General features: G+C 40.0%; 1 protein-coding gene across 5 annotated transcripts; it reads right to left on the reverse strand.

The window, feature by feature from the left end:
• Positions 1-511: 511 nt before the first annotated feature.
• Positions 512-18,636, reverse strand: esrp1 (epithelial splicing regulatory protein 1). 5 transcript variants are annotated; one of them, XM_084726863.1, is made up of 16 exons: positions 18,288-18,636; positions 16,992-17,159; positions 16,348-16,464; positions 15,875-15,986; positions 14,189-14,332; positions 13,302-13,356; positions 13,076-13,186; positions 12,834-12,966; positions 12,671-12,713; positions 11,164-11,483; positions 9,193-9,417; positions 8,853-9,105; positions 6,609-6,795; positions 4,824-4,965; positions 4,233-4,322; positions 512-2,563 (listed from the first exon to the last, which is right to left on the reverse strand). In XM_084726863.1, the coding sequence occupies exons 1-16, from the start codon at positions 18,417-18,419 to the stop codon at positions 2,429-2,431; spliced, it is 2,367 nt and encodes a 788-aa protein (XP_084582989.1). In that variant the 5' UTR covers positions 18,420-18,636; the 3' UTR covers positions 512-2,428. The 5 variants fall into 5 exon arrangements, with proteins under 5 accessions (XP_084582989.1, XP_084582987.1, XP_084582986.1 ...); XM_084726865.1 differs by having other exon boundaries at positions 2,426-2,563; positions 4,200-4,322; positions 8,865-9,105; XM_084726862.1 differs by having other exon boundaries at positions 2,426-2,563; positions 4,200-4,322.
• Between the last annotated feature and the right edge of the window lie 259 nt (positions 18,637-18,895).

Consider the following 18,895-nt stretch of genomic DNA (forward strand, 5'->3'; position numbering starts at 1 on the left):
ACGGAGGACAGTGTGAGGGAGTTCCCACAGTTTCGCCTCCAGCCACATTCTGTCATTAGACAGCTCCACCTGTGTGCACTTCATACACCCTCCCAAAGTACAGAGTGGCACAATAAGTACTAAGGCTGTCAAAAGTGTTGATACTTCAATACTTTTCAACACATGTTTAAAGCAATACTAATTCTGTTAATTACAGTGTCAAAAGTGCTGAAGCTATTAAAAAATGTGCTTATTCAGTCACTTCAGTCTTTATTTTCCTGCCTGAAATTTGGCTTGCAGCAAAATCAGACAATATTCAGTGACTTTTTCTGTACCAGCACTGTGTGCGGGTTATTAATTTAAAAAAGAGAAAAATATCTTATTTTGTGTGGCCCTTTTTGCTCTAGTACTGAAAGAAATACATCATTTTTATATACGTATTGCATCAAATTTTACAACTGGCATTGTGACAACTCAAAAGGCAGTGACACACTCAGAAATCAAAAAGGGAAATCAAAGAGCTGAAAACCGGCAGACTTCACATGTTATATTTATTGTTTGTTTGTTTTTTTATCTCAGCAGGACGTCCTGAGCTGGAAATCCTACTATATATGTGTGTTACAGCAAAATGGAGCCCAGAGAGCAACTGTGCGTGGCAAAAACAGCAATTAAATTCACAAGATGCATGTCAGAGGTGTCCTTCATTATTTCCTTTCCTTCTCAACTTTCCATCTACTCTACATATTATTAGTGAAAAAGAGAAATGGTGAAGGGATTTCTGCAGGGAGACCTGTTAACTCCACTTGGACTGTATTACAGAAACTTCCTGAGGACCTTCCTAGGACCTAATAAATGAAAAAAATGTCCCTATCCTCCCTGAAGACAGAAAATCTGTATAACATAAGCACCCTAACTTTCCAAAACCTGATATAAACTCTCCTAACTTTAGGATAACTGTTAGCTGTCCTAACTTTCAGTTTTCCACCTGTAATAATAGCTAATTTACTAACTAGCTAATGGTGGCGTTTGCTGGCAGTAACTATAGTGTTAGCTAACAGTATCTAACGGTAGTTTTCACTAACAGTAGCTAACTGTGGCGTTAGCTAACAATAGCTAACGTAGTATTTGCTTACAGCACTGGTAGCTAATGGTAACTAAAGGCAGTGTTAGCTAATTTGTTTAACCTATATGGCTGCTCTTTTATTGCTTTTACACAACAGATGCCGGATACAGCAGAGACTGTCTGCTGTTTTAGCCCACTCTATTTCTTCTCTCCGCATTTTAGCCAAATTTACCAAAAAGAACACCTTTGGATTTCTGTACAAATGTTACCAAAACCCCTTGGTCTCTTGTTCATTTTTTGTATGCCTCAATGATGAAAAAAAACAAACTGTTACCAAATTTGTTTAGCTCGGCAAGATGAGAAAAGTAGCATCGGTGGCTATGTAGCAGACATAAAAGAGATAAGATTTCTAAGGTTAGATAGGGTTTCTGTCATACCCAAAAATCTTATCCTTCCTAAAGCGTGTCTTAAGATAAGAAGTTTCTGTAATGCAGCCCCTGCATTTCCCGACATCAGTGTAGATGGTGGAGAGAAGACAAGGAAAGTGTGATGGACTGATTAATCTTCTAAAATACGAAATAAATCCTCTGACTCCTGAGGTTCACGCAGTAAGCTGAGAGCTTGTGACACGAGTCCTCTTGAAGAATGCAACCCTGTGGTTAGGTTACAGAGAACTGGGACTGTCTTCTGTTTGTGAGTCCAAAACAAAAGGCAAGACAACATTGGCATTACACAACACGGAAACGGGGGCTTTAGTGTGAGATGTCACATTTGTGTAAGTGAAGCCTGATGCAAGGATCAGACTATTTGACAAGCTCACAGTGTAACATATACAGTATGTCATCATTCAAAGATACTGCTATTATATTCATTAGTAGTCTTATTGATTAGCAGTGCATTGATATTTGGCATTATGTAAACATCTTAAAGTTTTACTACTAACTTCTTCATGCACTAAAGCTTCCAATACAATCACTGTATCGGTATCAAATGTATAGAAACACATAAAATGCATTGCATAAACAGATTAACAACACAGCCATGCATAATACTCATTTTCATCTCTTTCACACTACAACGCACTCACACACACTTTCACTCTTCACAGAGAAGCTTAAGGAAAGGATTTATCTCTACTAAGTCATATCATAGTGATTATATCAGAACATGTTAAAAAAAAATCTCTATAAAGCTTTTTAAAATACACACTGTGCAATATATGACAAAACTGCTATTTTTGGCTAAGGCCACAATGATTTTGGTATAAAATACATTAATTTCTGTTCTTATAGATATAAATAACACATCTAAAAGACTATTTTTAAAAACCTAACAATGCATTACAAGTCTTTCAAATTGTCACATGACCTTTGTATACTTGGGACCCTACAGCAGGGTCAGGTCCAGGTACTGCCCCGCCGGTTTGGTCATTAGAGCGGGGAGGGACATGAGAGGAGCATCACCTCCACTGGACTGACCAATCAGACTGCTGCTCAGGAGAGAAACGGACTCAGCGGGACTCTGAAAGGGGGAGAAGGAGGAGAGTGTGGGGTAAGGACAGAGAAGACAGAGTATTATTATCCCAGTGTAAAAGTGTCAAACACAAAGCCCTAACACCAGCACCAGATGTTACCCATCACCTTCTCAACCACCTGAAGGCTACACCTGTTATTACCAATTATTCTATTATTACACTACAACACCACCAATTGACCGTTCGCAAAGCCCCGCCCCTTAGTTACTGTTGCTACGCCTGTCAAGCTTTCCATTCATAGCACATAAAGCACTGTATAATGTAACTGTGATAGACTTAGCACTCAAAGGTCTTGGTACGTGACGTTAGGACCACCTGTTTCAATTATTGTTATTTTCTGTATATTTGTTAATACTTTGGACTGATGATGTAACCCAGTTCAATACTAAAGAAAAGCACCAGCTGTGAGTCACGTAACGAAAATAATTTAATGAGATTTCCAGAAACAGGACCGCCAAAAACGGCTCTTCCAACTTTGCAAACGTTACTGGTCTTAAACTTCACACAGTCTTACAGAAAAGCAGGCCTCTTATTTCTAGCTGACAACATTGGATTTTGTCGGCTAAAAAGACGACTGTTGCAAGCAGCTTTAGCTAGCTAGTTTAAGCTAATGTTAACGCTAAAACTCAAACAAGAGAAAGGGATTTAAGTGAGGAATATCTGGTGAGTTGAGGAAAACGTGAAACTATGTGACGCAAGTGTGTCGCTATAGCGGCAGAAAACTTCGCTAACCCAAATAAAGAGCAGGACAGCTGCTACCGGCGTAACCGTAAACTCTGCTTTATTTGCATCTTGGCTCCCTCAGAGTAAATGTTCCAGCTCTAAACAGATATTTTATGAACTACTTACCCACTAAAATAACCTCACCTAACCCAACATAATAATACAGTTAGTTAGCTTAGCCCTTTTGGAAATTATGTTGGGTTATTATTGTGGGTCATAAGCTAATTATGGTCATTCCAATACCAGTATCAGAAAAAAAAAGTTCAGATATCAGAAATGGTTATCAGTAAGGAAGACATCATATCGCAGCATCCTACATCCATGCTAATGATTTCATCTCACATTAGAGTGGATAATCAGTGTTTAATCCACTCCTTATACTTCTATTGTTCTGTTTATTTGAGACCCATTCACATGATTTTTGCATGTGAACAAATCCAAAGCTTGACAGGTGAGCGGTGTCTAGTGTTACAAAGCTATGACAGGACAAGTTGATGGCAGGGTTTAGCGAATGGTCAATTAGTGCTCCTGGCTTTTGCTGTGGCCCACAAATAGCTTCTTGAGAGGACAGAAATGTAATAGCCAGTATTAGATAAAGCAAACTGCCATTTAAGAGTCTGACAGTTGGTCAGAAAACAGAATCCCATCAAATCAATTCAAGACAAAACCCAAGAATTGGCTAAAATCAAGAAATTTCCTCTAACCACTCAACCCAGTCAAGAATCTGTCTTTTGCTGCTGCTGTGTGTGGTTAGTGGAAAATTCCCTGTCTAAATAGGAAACATCGCTGTCGCGTTTGAACCCTGTAACCCGTGGTGACCAGTCAAGACCCAAACCACAGCTACAACCTCTGTCTGAACTAAACTAAATCCCCCTCACAGAGACCTCAACCAATCCTTACCTGCCACCTGCCTCAGACACTTTAAATACACACCCACTCTTTGGGCTGCGTAAGCAATGTCCCGGCTGGGTCGTGAGCATGCACATGCCCGTGGGCGTGCATGAGAGCATCCTCGGGGGCATACTGTGGTGTGAGGAAGGGGGGAGGAATGACAGAGACAGGGGGCTGAGACACAAGCAACCATAGACACTAACCTACAGACCACATGGACCTGTAAACTCCTGCAAGAGGAGTTAGCTCATGGCAGAAAAAAATACTGTACATTCTCATTATCAGCGTCTCTTAACTTAGTGTAAACTCCTTCTCATATTCCTGGGATCATCCGCTCTCTTCCAAGTTTAAATAAGACTTGAGTTCCTTCAATTCAAGTCTAAGCAAGCAGCAGAGCATATGTGACAGAGCAGGGAGAGTAGACAGGATAAACTTGTTTGATAGCCTCTGGGCAAACACAGTGGATGCCTGACAATACACACCCACAACAGAAGGAGATTTGAATACAACACTTGGATCCTACAGAGAAGTATGTGAACTCTGAAGTCTCACGGATGATTTGTATGCACAAGAACTGTATTAATAACTGGTTATTAAGCCTATGTGGCGCATTTGTAGAGAGCCGTCTCTTACCTGGTATCCCTGTACGGCATTAATGAGGTCTTTGACTCCGTTGCTGTTGTAGGTCAGACCTGGCATGCGCACCAACCCCCCTGGGGAAGAGATGGAAGAGGGGGAGGGGAAGAAACCTACGGTGGTAGGTGATCCAGGTGGACTGGAGAAAGACAGGAGAGAAGGCGCAGACAGACTGTTACGAAAATACCTTAAAAAGCAAAGTAAATGATTTGAAAGCCGCATGTTTCTCAGCAAACAAAGCAATCACAAGACTGGGAGTAACTTTGGGCGTCGTCGTAGAAATGTTTTCTCAGTGACAGAGAGGGCCGACCAGGGACAAACAGAGGTCATTGATGTTTACCAAGTTCTCTGATACCACAGTGTTCAGTTATTAACTACCCTTGTCCCAGCCTTTCTCCTTGACAAGATGCATTTTAACCAAACAGGAGCTGTTCCTCTTTTTTCATTTAACTCTATTTTTATCAATAATGCAAGCAGAAATATACAAGATAAAATAACAAAAGAAGCACTTTGCTAGAAACTTTAAATGTTTAGACAACAGCCCAAATCGGGTAAAACAAACAGTGACTCTAGCTACAGCCTTTCTGATTTTGTGCCAGTTTAGCCATATGTTCTCCTACATCAGAGGTCAGCAACCTTTATCAAAAGAGGCATTTTGGACAATAAAATAATCAGTACTCAGAGAGACTTTTCTTTTTTTTTTTTTAGTTTGCAATTCATAGCTAGCCTCAAAACTCAAGACAAACCTCTAGTAAAATTTAGAGAAAAAGTGCTGGGCCGTAGACATAGGCTGCAATGCATGTTTTGATTGACAAAATACTTTTTTTTTGGTGTATAGGCTACAGATTTTTACATTTGTGGAAAAGAAAAATCACTTTAGGCCTACAGCAGTGATAAATAAAAATTAAAATATTTTTTAAAAATACTGTAACAATATTAATTTCCATACATTTTCTTTGTCAAAGCCACAGGAAGCCACTGGACGGGGGCTTGCTGAACCCTGTCCCACACACTTGGAATGTGAGATGAAGTGTTTGCAATCTGCAAACTCATCACTAGATGCCACTAAATCCTACTCACTGGTCTTTTAAAATTTAAAAATGTCTTGTTTTTTTATTTATTAAAACTACTGAAGCTCAAATGCAGCTATTTAATAAAAGAAATTGCTGAGCAGTTTTGACAGTAATTGTGCTATTTCACACTTATTTTGTAAAATTTTGGCATGTTTCACAAAATTGCAAGTCAGCAACAAAAAAGTAAGTTTTTAAAGGGCTCATTGTTGTACAAAACATGGAACTAATTCCAGTGAATGTTAAGATGATCTTGAAGTGTTTTAGTGCCCACATGTTCTTCAAGTTAATCATGATAATACCTTTGCAAACAGAAGGCTCAGAAAATCAAACATGTAAACAATACCAGTTTAGTTTCTTATTCACTTACTCAGCAGCACGCAACCTGCAAGTAAACAATGTCTGACAGGTTTGATTCAGAGCGCGGAAGTCCATTAGTCCTTAAGCCTATTTATAATAATCCTAGACCGGTTCGTTTTATGGACAAAAGCAAGCTCTTAATGTGTGATATGGATAAATTGATTACCACTATCTATCACAGCATTATTTTAGCATTAATATGGTATAACCCTACTGAAAATATTTAAATAAAACTGATAGCAGGTTTGTGTAGCTTTTTAAGAGTAAAATTCAAGCACTTTTCACTTTTTTTCGGGAATTAAATCCTGTTATTTCCAAAGAAACTGACATTCTGAACTTTTTTTTTTTTTACCTGGGGTAGTAGGCTGTGTAGTTCATGTATAGCTGAGCTGAAGCGGGGTAGTAGGCGTGTCCTGGTGGCAGGGGCCGCGGGCTGAGCAGCACCTGACCCATGGGAGGGTAGAGGGCAGCCGCAGCAGCAGCCTCTGTAGGAAGGACAGGTGGAGCAGGGGTAAAGGAGTAGGACGGCGGAGATAAACCTGGAGAGGAGAAAACAGAGGGAGAGGGAGAGAGAATGCTTAAAAACAGACAGACAGAAACAGAATTAGACGAGTCATGACGGTGAAGTCTGGTCATTGTTTGTTTCTTAAAGAGGCGCTCATGCAAACTTGCAAACAATGACGACCACTGCTCAACACCTGACACAGGTACAGTATGTACATGTTAAAGAGTGAAAGCTGCCGTATACTTTTTAAAGTTTTGTTTTAAGTTTAAATGTTGACATCCCAGAGTCAATAAACATATCTACCAACGACTCTTAATGTTTGTTGTGTTGACATATTTGACTAATCTGACAGACGAAAACTGAAGACATTCCCCGTACATTTTTATTTCATTATAGTTAGTTTTGTAAGCACTCTTTTTGTTTTTTCTTAAGTCTAGATTTTACTTTTATTTCTGTTAAGTAAAACGTTTTTCCTTAGTTTTAGTTTTTAGTTTGTTACCTATAATAACCTTGTTTTCTACTGAGGATACATTGCAGTGGACTGTGTCACCATTCATGTAGCTCAAATTTTAGCTAACCTCTACACATGCAGCAAGCTTCTGATTGAGTCAAAGGTCAAGCAAATCAACTTAATTTGCAATTAAATCTTTAAGTTCTGCTTTCCCATGAGCAAGCTAAGTTTAATTCATAAATGCAAGGTGTCCTATATATCTACAGATATAATATTTACAAAATAAGATACGGTGGCAGACTTGATCGACTGTGCCAACCCAACCTTTTTAAATTTGTTCCTGAAAATGTTAATGTTGTGATATTTGCGCAGATCCAAAACTTGCTGATATCCAAGTCTTTTATGATGTTTAAAAGAAAGCATGTTTCTTCTTCAGACCAGAATAGTGGACTTTTCTTTCCCTGTTCATCCTTGCAAACTGCTGGTTAGTTGGTTTATTTACAACACACAGAGCAGACGCTAACAGGCAAGAAGAGACACATATTCCGACTGTGCTTCCTAAAACATGAATAATACCCACCCACCTGTCGTAGATGGAAAATGCTACATTCGGAATTGTGTCTGATTCACAATTTCCAAATGGAATAAGCTGTTTGCACGACACATATCAAATTTGGAATATTATCATATTCAGAATAAATGTGGTAAATTTGTGTACATGTAAATGTACTCATTGTTAATGTCCCCAAAGTGGTTGTAGATATATTCTACAGGAGTTTTATGAGGTTAAGACCCAATTTACATATGTAGTCCATATGATCAGTTTGGACCTATCCCTAGTATTTGTTGCTGTCTCCCTATAACATGTTTCTGGCTGCAGGCTCAGTATGTGGTATTGTGGAAGAGAGACTTGATGCCTGTCTGATGTGTATTTTTGCTCACTACTACCCACACATGTCTGGCCTTGAATCGCCGAGCTGTAAACGTTTCACTCATGTGAACTTCTGCACAAAATTTCAAACATTTCATAAACATTGAACCACTTTTTAAATTGTAAACTAGGGGTGCTTATCAGACACGGATAACAAAGCATATTTCTACGCACCAGCGTTGAGCTCTGCCCACCTTTCCCACAGCTCCACTGATTGGACAAGCACAGGAGACACGACGGTCTACTGAGGCTAAATCCCACAACCACTACTACTAATCTGATAAGACTGGAGAGTTGTAAGCCAGTTTTCCTTATTATTATGGATCAGGTGTGTTGCTTACACTTTTCCAACCCTTTCAGATCTTTATGGATTACTCAAGCAGTGGTAAGGGGGTAAAATTAAGAACAAACATGCCGCTGAGGAAGATGAACTACAATCAGAGTGTGTGAACAGGTGAAAAGGTGGAATAAACGTGAGGTTTCTCAGTGCATGCAGATTGGTCATTTTATCACCCTAATTTACAAAGAGGAACCACACACACAACAACAACACACACTCTCACACACAGTTTTGAATACTCCTGGTTAGACCAGATGTCCCCTACCTCCCATGGTTCTAGATTGGAGGAAAACCCAGCAACCCTGCCCCACGGCAGGAGCCCACCTACCCTGCAGTCCCGAAGCACCCCCAGCTCCCAGCAGCACTTACGTCTGGACTTACATGGCGGCGGGCTGAGCCCTGTCCCACTCCTGGTCCGGGCATGTGTGTGTGTATGTGTGTGTGAGAGTGAGCCTCCCATCAGCACCAGCCCCATCTCCTCGGCGCTGCAGGGAAACACCTCCACGTAACGGCTGTTGGAGCCACGCTGGCTGGTCATGATGTGTTTGTGGAGCCGCTGCGAGGCCTGAAGTGCACGCTCTGCTGAGGTCATCTGGATGAAGCAGTCCCCTGATGGACGACCCTGGAAACAGAGACAAAAGTTACTCTTCATCGCTGTGTCAGAAATCATCCAAGTCCATGGGTGTGTCAGAGCGGTTACTGCATGTACCTGCTGGTTGAGGACCATGTGTACGCCATGTGGTCTGATATCATGTGTAAACTCGCCCAGGAAGGTGAGGATGTCTTCTATGCTCGCTGTGTACGGTAGCCCCCTCAGCCTCAGGCAGTCCCTCATACTGCCAGGAGGGGGCAGGAGAGACACCGTGGGCACTATTGACACCAAGGGGGGAGGGGCCACGGGGATCAGAGGGGCCGACGAGTACCGGTTCAACACCTAAAACACACACACACAGGTACAAATTACACACTCTGCCTGCAGCAAAGCCCATCACTGAGACAGAAATTATTTAAAGGGATAGTTCGGTTTATTTGAAGTGGGGCCGTAAGAGGTACCATAGTCAGTGTATTAGCAACAGTAGTTGCTATTCAGCCCACCCCCGGTTTAAAGAGGAGTAACCACACTGAAGCTGAGCGATGTACCACTTTGGACAGGGTCAGTAGTAAAATGTATTTTCAACAGCAACCCCATTTTCAAAAAAGTTAGATCGTTGAGTAAAACTTAAATAAAAACAGAATTTGCTAAAACTTTTTGCCCTATATTGAATTGAATACAGTACAAAGACAAGGTATTTAATGTTTAACCTGATTAACTTTGTTTTTGTAAACATACGCTCATTCTGAATTTGATCCCTGCAACAAATTCCAAAAAAGTTGGCATAGTGGCATGTTTACCACCGTGTTACATCAGCTGTACTTTTAACAACACTTGGTAAATGTGTGGGAACTGAGGGCACTAATTGTTTAAGTTGTGAAAACAAAATTCTGTCTCATTCTTGCGTAATATACAACTTCAGTAACAATCCGGGGTTTTATAATGCACCACAGTCAGTCTAATACCTGCAATCTTGCAATCAGCCACACTGTTGTAAAACATGCAGACTGTGTCTTGGCATTGTTTGGCTCATATTAGCATGGATGTTTCTGAAAAAGATGGAAGTGGTTGACCATCAACTCCCCTGTTATGAGAGGCAAAAATATTGAATTTGCCAGTGGAGTCTGGTTGGTGAGGAGACAGTAGTATTTGCCTTATATGATTATGGTTTACCTTCAGAAAAGGCAACGTGAAGCAATTAAAATACTCTAAATATAGCATACACTTAAACTGATATCGATCTTTTTAGATGGACATTGTTTAGCTTGCATGCCGCTACTCCTCTCCACCTCTCCAAACTGTGGGTGTGCAGACCATCAGCTACTGTAGGTAATAATCCTAACTATCCCTTTAAACTGAGTCTAGTTTAGGGAAGCTGTTCTCTCCTTTCAGGAAAAAAAACGTACAATACTACACACAAACACCATAACACATATCTTCCTATGAACAGTTCAAAATTCAACAATCAACAGACACATACAATATAGGCCAACTTTTAACCGATATCTTGTGCACAACAAAGACAACTCTAAATTGTGTTTGAATGTGTGTTGCAATGTCAGCCAGGAGCTTGTTTGCATTTCTGAAGAGGACCAGTAAAATTCCCTTGTCTGTCATACATGAAAGCATGGGGAAAAGGCTCTGCATAGATATGAATGTGGGCTGAGAGCTTATCAGTCCAAAAAGATAAGAAAATTAGTCCACATGTGTTCGTCTCACACAAGATGGAGAAAGACCAACAAAAGAGATACAGACCGGTGTTTGTGTGTACCTACATACTAGAGGAAAACACACACACAGACACAGTCCTTCTTGCTATGCAGGTTCCCACCCTTAAGCTCCACTCCAGTAATTCCTACAACTAACTGAGGAGAAAAGAAACACCCCCACACTGTCACGCTCTGTTGTGTGCGCACACAAACACACAAAGGTAATTCCTGAAAACCCTCTTTTTGCCCTCAGAAAACAAAGAGGATAACAAGAGACAGACAAACAAACCTTCACACAAGATGAAGGGACACAAATATCCACTTTGCACAGATTGTACAAAGCACACCCACATCCAGGCAGGTGTAAACCCTGACATACCTGCTGGACCTCCGCTGCTGTGCTTTTGAACAGCTCTATGTATCTCCTCCCCAGGATTTCCTTGTGTTTCCTCAGGGCACACTGGGCGTGTTCCTCGCAGGCAAATAACACAAAGGCATCGCCAGTGGGACGTCCGTCCGGATAGCGAACAAATAGGATGCCATCCTTCCCACCGCTGACCGGACACGTCTCTTTAAGGCCCTCCCCCGGGGAGAAGAAGTTGAGCACCTGCTCGTGTGTGGCGGTGAAAGGAAGACCTCGCATCCTCACGATGATCTGGTCCTCGCGGGACAGAAACATCGCTACCTCATTGGAGGTACCTGGACAAAGACAGAGATACAAACACACCCGTTTTACCACAAGTAAATAAACAGAAACGACTGCACTGTTGATTTCAACAACATTAAGTTTTCCTTCCGGATTAACATATAAATTAACATATAAACTTGTTGTTATCCCAAAAGGCCTGGTTACCACTAATAAACAAATATTATCACTGAGGTTTGGACATAACTTTTTCTGCAAATTACCTCCAGCAAGGAGGTTATGCTTTTTGTGCCATTTCTCTGTCTGTTTGTCAGCAGGATTACAGAAAAACTGCTGTCCTGATTTTTATGAATGCTGGTGAAAGGGTGTAGCATGGGCCAAAGAAGAACCCATTAAAGTTTGAAGCAGACCTGAATCAAGGGGCAGATACACAAATTATGTTTTACTTTCTACACTCTCTGACTGCTCTTCTAGTTCAGATTTAATGATGGCAAATGGGCTGAAAAACAATGGACATAAAAAAAAAGTCCACTCCAAATATTTCTTTGTATTGCTGGAAATTCTTCAGATCCCCAAAAATAAATTTTAGCAAAATACATGAATGCAAACTCATGCACGAAAACCAAACAGCAGGGCATTTGTTTGTGTCACCAGATTTCCATTGATGTTGTGAGCCAGAGTCCTAATTTATAAAATGGGTTTACGATCAAATTTGATCTTGTGTATGACTTGTGCAGAAAAGCATGCTTTGATGTTCAAATGTGATTTTCCTGCTGGTAATGTGGGTGCACCGGAGTTGGGGACGCATGTGCGCCCAAGCTTGTGATGAAATTTGCATTAGCTTTATGAACAATGCGATAAGAATTATCAGTAAAAAGTGTGAGGAATAAACTGTGACACACTGGCAAGGTTGGGATCATTGTTTGGCTTCATGCTCCTTCACCATCGCTGTGATCTCACCTTCAAAAAAGTTTGCTTTTTTGTTTTGGTCCATGGCTATTACTGCCTAAACCCTCATTTGTTCTAGGACTCTGTAAGGGAGAATCGCTGATTGTGGAGTGGGTGTTGTCAGTTTTCACAAAGGTTTTTTATGTTCAATGCCTTTTATGAATCAAACTTTAGCACACTGTCAGAAATGAGTTCAAGTATAAAGCCCAGAACATTTGTGTAAATGAGGCCCCAGAGCTGCAGGACTGAGAATGTAAAATACTGTAAAGTGCACATGGTTATATCTCTTCACCTCCTGCTATCTTCAGGAAGTCCTCTCCTGTTGCTTTGTAAACCTGCCATCAGACGGGAACAAGAAACAAATTATTGTCACTAGAGGTGCAATGAATGAAGGGAAAGATTAGATTAGGTGTAGGTAGTGTGGGCAGTTTGCTTAATTGGATCAGACAGGTTACCTCTATGTATCTGTTGCCCATATGGTGTTTGTGTCTCTGCAGCGCCAGGTCTCTGTGCTCCTCACTGACAAAACGAACCAGAGCTTCTCCGTTCCTCCTCCCCTGAGCATTTAGGCACAATGCAGCCCCTCCTCTGTACAACACAACATACAGAGCATTATGGGGGATGTTAGCTTATGTAATCGAAAGCAGGTTTCAGCGAACATGATGGTGACTGACAGGTTAGTACAGCTACAACATACTTGGCAATGTTGAGTCCTCTGAAGAACCGAGCAATGTCCTGGTCAGAAGACTGCCACGGCAACCCTCTGGCTCTGATCACTGTGCCGTCGCTCACTTTCTCCATTTTACTGCTACACACACACACACACACATAGAGAGACATCAGCACAGCAGGAGGGAAGGACTTGGTTGGATTTCAGAGGCAGAGAACAAAAAGAATATTTATCTTGAGCAAACTTTACTCACCACGTGCCGGTCTCAAACTTCTCACTGACTCTCTCCTGGTTAGAAAATGTGTGGCCTGTAATGGGAAAGCTTGTTAGATAATTGCCTTTAAATGAAAATCACAAATTGGACCACATAACTTAAATATTTATGGTTCTTTGTAATCAACGTGATAATGGCTACAGTCTTAAATGCAGACAATATTTTTAATTTATTAACTAGGAGTTTCCTCACAGAATTCAACATAAATTGTAATTTACTTCAGGACTTCAGGACAGGCAATTCACTGTAGTAAATTTTTATTATAAATTATTTTCATTGTAGATGAATCAGTCAATTATTAGCTCTATTGATTTGATCTGATTTATTCACTAGACACATATAAAAGAACATAAACCAAACAATATAAATAATAACAGCAGTGGGAAAAGGGCAAGGGACAGGAAAATGGGAGAGAGCTTTAGAAAGATGAGGACAACTAAGGTGGGAGATAACGGTAGAAAACGAGTGCACCTTGACTACCTTATCTGAGTTATGTTCCTGTTCTTTGATTCAGATTTATTTTACCTCTTTTATCTATTGAGCATATAAACCTATTCAATTGTTTGCAGTTTTAATTTAATTATTTATTTCCTTAATTTGGAAAAAAATATAATGTAATACATAATATAATATAACTATGCAGTTATTTTATTGACACAACAATAAACTGTATGTATAATTTTCCCCGGCTCAATGTACCTGATTTGAAAAATGACTAAGACAATTAAACAGTTGTGAAAATAGCTTCTAATTAACTTATTGTTTCAGCTCTTCAACTATGATACTTTTCTGATCTCACCTGTAAGCACAAATATGTTAAACTAACTATCAAATTCATAATGGTTCACATCATACGTGGTACTCACTAAAAGGCTCAGCAAGCAGGGCGAGGACGATGTTGGCCATGATCTGGACCTGCTGCACTGCGACTTCTGCAGGTAATATGGCTGACGGGTCCAGTGCGGCTGAGGGATCCCACATGGCGGGAACATCAGCAGGTATACTGAGAGCTGAGGAGGAGGAAGTCAAGGAAAACAAAGAACAGCCAAAAACAGTCTGACAGTTCAGTGAAAGCAAAAAGGTTGTGTGGATGTGTGACAGGCAGTGTTGGGGAAACTACTTCAATACTGTAGTTTACTAAAATACCAGCTGCTTCACAATGAAAAGAAAACCACATCTTAACTACTCCCCCCCAAAAAAAACAACTTGGGGATGTGTTTTTGATCTGTCCTCCAATGATGTTTGAGCAAGCTTGGTACCTTGGTCAGCTTTCTCTTTGTTTCCTGTACTTTGACATGCTACGTGCCAGACTCTTCTATGTCAAAAAGAAAGACAAATGCTAAAGAAGGTTAACAGATGTTACTGGAGGAGCTGTAAAAATGACAGTCACATCATAACTTAGCTAAAGCTGTCTAAACACTAGCTAACTAGTTACCTAATGATTGATGTAGATTACCTAGCTAGTTAGCTAGAATTTTGCTAACATTAACTTATGTCATTTTTACAGGTACCAAGTTTGCTCAACTCTTCTTGGAGCACTGACCGAAAATGAGTCAAATTGTTGAGGTAGAGTCAGGAAAGTGCTAAAGTTAATACTATTCGATGGCACATCTGGGTTACAAACCAGAGCCAGTAGCAGGTGATTGTCATTAAAGCTACTACTACAAGGAACTTTTCTATTTAGTTGTGGACAAAGCGGGAGTGTTTCCACTGTCATAATCACAAAATATAATGACAAAAATAAATTAGTCTGATTTAAAATGTCCTCCTGCTTCCTGTTAACTAACGAACAATAGATTTACTGCAACTTTTGAGTGGGAAAATTAAAAAACAGGCTAAATTCATCTGATTTAAGTGGGAGAGATTCAGAATAACTACACGGAAACAAGCTGATTTTCTCACAGATGGACTCATTTGTTTATGTAGGTCATACAAAGCCATCAGTGTTAACTTTTGACAGTTTCATAACCAGTTAAAAACTCCTTGTAGTAGTTTTAACTGCCTAAACTACATGACCTGATGTAGTTAAATACTTCCGAGATTTGACTGTAGCTAAACTACCAACCAACTTCTGCAAATTGTAGTTAACCTAGCAACTGAACTACATGTAGTTCACCAGATCACAACACTGGTGACAGGTGTAAAAATTAGTGAAATTTAATAAAGGGCACGAAAGAGAAAATATAGCAAGTGAGGCAAGACATACACACACACACTCACACACATACATACACCCGGAGATGTTAAGTGTTCCTGTTCCAGTGGGTGTGTGGGGCTTGCCCTGTTGGCTAAACACACACTAGTTCATTGAGCGCTTAGTAAGGTGCTGCCATTGTTTCCCTATTTGCATTTCAAAACCTCTAGTCCTGCAGCCAACACCCCGTGGCATACAAACCTCTAATATGCCTGTTGCGTGTATGAGATCAAGCTAAACATACAGATAAATAACCAAAAAACTGCCCAAATTACCACAAGTACAACATTAAAATGCATCACATATAACAGTCAGAGACATTCGCTGCCACGCTAAATGTGAAAATATTAAAGGATACACTCTGCCATGATGTGTACATTCAGAGCCTTGAGGTCAGATGCGGGGAAGTGCTTCTTGAACTCTTTCCGAAGGTCAAAGAATGAGTAGAAACAGTCTGGGACCAGGATGTTCTACAGGGAAAAGACAGAGAGAAAGGATGTGAACATGTGGCCCATCAACAGCTGCTGTTTTATTGCCATTGTAATATATTTGTTTGCTCAAGCCAGTGGAGTCAGTGACATTAAGACATGTGGGAGAATGTAATCAGCTTCATTGTGTGGTGGTGTTTTATGTGCATAGGTACGGTATGTGCATGGGCGTGTTGTCATAAGACAGGTTGTTCTCCTGTAGATCGACTTTCAAAGCAACATTAAATGCAACCAAGAGCTCGGCGCTGCTGACATGACACATCCTTTTGTGACTGGAGGTTCCTGCAGCAGCGAGGGAACATCCGCCCTGGCTGCGAGGCGTTCACCCGACCAGCTCGCTCACCTTGCTCGCGGCCTCGGGGTGAATCACTTGGCGGATGTGGAGCTGCCCGTCTGTACACAAACACAACGACGTGCCCGCGCCCGCGCTGTTCACCTCATTTGTCAATTGTAGATGAAACTGCAGAGACAAGTGTCAAACATTTAGAGAAGAGATTAACACATTCATAATCTAGAGTATATTATTATTATTTTCATTATCGATTAATCTGTCAGTCATTTTCTCATTTAATTGATTAGTTTAGTTTGGCCTATAAAATGTCAGAAAATGGTGAAAAATGTAACTCATTGTTTCCCAAATGTTTTTTTTTGTCCCCAACCCAAAAATAAATCAGTTCACTGTCACTGAAGACCACAGAAACAAGAAAATATTCATATTGGAAATGCTGAAATCAGAGAACGTGTGAGCATTTTTTTTTCTTGAGTAATGACTTAAAACAACTGATCGATCAACAAAATAGTTGGTGATTAATTTAATAGTGGACAACTAATCAATTGCAGCTCTTATCTAGCCTCAAGTATCTCCACCAGCAGAAGAGAAATTACACTTTAATAAACATACTAAAAGAGTATTACAAAGGACTTGAAAATAATTTTTGTAATAGACATTTAAATGCCTCTTTCTAGAGACTTTAGAGAGGTTATTACCAGGTTTAATGCTGTCTCAAGACTTGGGGCTGTAAAGACACAGTCTGCTTTGGATCCATTCTCCTCTTCCACGCTCTCCTCCACCACATCCTCCTCCTGCTCCTCCTCTTTCTCCTCTGTCGACTCTGTGAGGTCAGGCTTAATGAGGAGCTCATTCACCTTGCCCAACTGGTTCAGAGAAGAAGAAAGAAACACGTCAGTCTTGAAACAAGCCCACATAGAAACTCACAGGCAGTGGTGATATAACAGCAGTAAATGGCTGTAATGTAGATCTTTATTGTGTATCACATATAAGCAGGTGTCCCCTGGACAAAAGAAAACATGTTAAGTAAGTTCAATTTTAGCATCCTTGAGTGAGTCATCAGTACACTTCAAGTGCGTTTATTATTAGCTCACTTGAAGTTTGCTGTTTTGGAACAACTAATTTTGTACTAAGTGTATTTTAGTTGTAATTAAATTGTAGAAATGCTCAATTGCACATTAACAGGCACAACTTTAAGTATAGTTAGTACACTTAAAAGTGTATAGCTGTGTATGTACTAATATACATTCTTGATTAATGAAACTTAAGTTAATCTTATTTGTGCTACTTTTTTAAAGTACACTGAAGTACAGCTTTAAATAAATTTATATTGAATACACTTCTAATGAAGTTAAATTAAACTCATTTAAAGTATACTATTATAATATTGTATTACAGAGGAACTGAAAATAATTATAGTGTCAAGAGTAAACTAACTTACCACAATTAGTATTTGCAATGTAGTATACATTTTAAAATAACTGTACTGTACAATTTACAATACATTTACTATAAAGTCCACTGTAAGTACACTGAAATGCCAGGTTAAGTACGGCAGAATCAGTATATTTATTTTTAGAACAAGCTTAACTTAATGACATGTATTTTGAAGTATATTTTAAATGTACTTTAAATTAAGCACATAAAGTACAGCTATACTTGTAATAACTTGTATTCTTGTTGTAATACACTAAAGTATACTACTACTTTTGTTTTACCTAGGTCTGTTTAAGATATATACTGAATGACTTCAGAGATTATATTCAATTTAAAACAGAGGTGTAAAGACCAAAATCTACAAAAACTCACCTGCCACGCCATTTTATTTACAAATTATTAATCTGAACATGATTTTGTATGGTTTCAGTTTGAATTTGTGTCTATTTTCGACTGGTGTTCACTTTACCTGTCCACTCCTTTATTTACTACCACATTTCCTGCTTTAGGATAACAGTAATTTAGATGTAGTAACTATTGTAGTAATGAGTTTTTACCTTTTTGTTCTTTACATCCACCAGCTGCCAAACCAGCTGCACCAGCTCCTTCTCGTCAGATCCCAGCAGCTCTGCGCTGGCGCCAGATGTGGCGGTGAAAAGCACCACCAGGTAGTCTACCTGCGCCGTCATCTGAACACAAACACGGCCAAAAGCAAAACTAATCTAATACTACACAGAAGTTAGAGGACAGTAACTGAGGCGAGGAGACACACACGCGGGGGGCCGACAAGTACAAACACCTTTACTCTGACACCTGAGCGTAAAGGTGAGCTCCGTAAATCCAAGTTTCGTCGCCTGTGTGAGATTTTACGTGAGTCCTCCCGCAGTCACCATCGTGGAGTAATGGCTGAACGTTCCCCGTTTTTGTAGTGCATCTACCTGTGTGACCACGTGACTCTCTACCTGCCCCCTCCCTCCCTCAGGTGGTTCACAGATTAGGACGTGGCAGACCATGGAGGAGACAAATATCTGCACTATTGTTATACTATGCATAATGATTTTTAGTATTTAAGTATTCAGAGTATTGTTTTGTGTAATCATTTGCAGGTATGGAGAATAAAAAACTTACCTCTCACCTAAGTTTAACAGTCAGCGCACAAAAATCA

The sequence above is a fragment of the Lutjanus erythropterus genome, chromosome 9, assembly GCF_056507025.1.
Source record: "Lutjanus erythropterus isolate fLutEry1 chromosome 9, fLutEry1.hap2, whole genome shotgun sequence".
In the NCBI taxonomy this organism is placed as follows: domain Eukaryota; kingdom Metazoa; phylum Chordata; class Actinopteri; order Lutjaniformes; family Lutjanidae; genus Lutjanus; species Lutjanus erythropterus.